This window comes from Perkinsus marinus (genome assembly GCF_000006405.1).
Source record: "Perkinsus marinus ATCC 50983 genomic scaffold scf_1104296964718, whole genome shotgun sequence".
Classification (NCBI taxonomy): domain Eukaryota; phylum Perkinsozoa; order Perkinsida; family Perkinsidae; genus Perkinsus; species Perkinsus marinus.
In genome coordinates this window covers 1-1,077 of record NW_003204607.1, presented here as the reverse complement: position 1 = coordinate 1,077, position 1,077 = coordinate 1, and the positions used below count along the sequence as shown (strand labels likewise).

The 1,077-nt window shown below is 51.4% G+C and overlaps 1 protein-coding gene across 1 annotated transcript; it reads right to left on the bottom strand.

Moving 5' to 3' along the window:
• Window positions 1-566: 566 nt before the first annotated feature.
• Window positions 567-1,046, bottom strand: Pmar_PMAR014170 (protein SED1 precursor, putative; the record flags this gene model as incomplete). Its single annotated transcript, XM_002769870.1, has 1 exon — window positions 567-1,046. A coding segment is annotated over one exon (480 nt), but the record flags the coding sequence as incomplete, so codon positions are not given.
• Between the last annotated feature and the right edge of the window lie 31 nt (window positions 1,047-1,077).

Genomic DNA, 1,077 nt, shown 5'->3' with positions numbered 1-1,077 from the left:
ATCTCAAAATAATCACTCAGCTGAATAATCTTATTGGCTGGGCGGCTGGCCATCTACACAGCACCACAGTTGGATTTATCCCTATAATCCAGCTACGCGAGTAACAAGCTTGCCCTCCGATTGCACCTACCATGATTTTGGTCGATGTCACACATGTGAAGCTTGATAAGAACACATTGAGCTGTCAAGGATACATCAGAGGTTCTAGGATACCCAACCTCTGTATTTCAACTCACTATCAACAGAATTGTCAGCATATCAGCAATCGGAGTTCAGACACTGGAGAACCAACATGGGCTCATGCTAGTTGGTAAGAGGATCATTGTGGTGCGGCTTGCCCGCCCTCGCTCATCAATCTCGGAACCACTCAGATATCTCTGATGCACTGTCAATAGGTTTCGTATTGGGGTATAGCGTCGATGCTTTCATGATGTTACGACGCAACGTTTCCAACACAACTTGGACAGATGAACACTTATACACTCATTATCAAGACATCATGCAGTGGCCCGGATTGTATTAAATGCGCTCACCGGGCATTACAAACCTTCATTACCCTAAATCGGCTACACAATCGGACTGAGAGTAGTCTCGGAAGCGGTCGTCTCCACAGTAGTAGCAACAACCTCATCGGTCACAGCAGCTGTGCTGACCGGTAGAGGGGACGTGGGAGTAGTAGGCTCAACAGGAGCATCGATCGTAGTAGTGACAGCCGCAGTCTCAGTAGCGACCGGGTTGGTGGCATCATAATCATCCTTGTCTCTACTGCGAGCTTCCCCGGCTGCCGTCGTGATGGTGACCCCGTCAGTCACAGGGGCTGCAGTAGTAGCAACAACCTGATCGGTCACAGCAGCTGTGCTGGCCGGTTGAGGGGTCGTGATAGTAGTAGTGGGCTCAACAGGAGCATCGATCCTAGTGGCAGTCGCAGTCTCAGTAGCGACCGGGGTGGTAGCATCAGAATCATCCTTGTCTCTTCCCGGAGCTTCCCCAGCTGCCGTGGTGATAGTCACCTCGCCAGTCACAGGAGCCGCAGTAGTGACAGCCACCTCATCGGTCTCAGCGGGCGTACTGACCGGT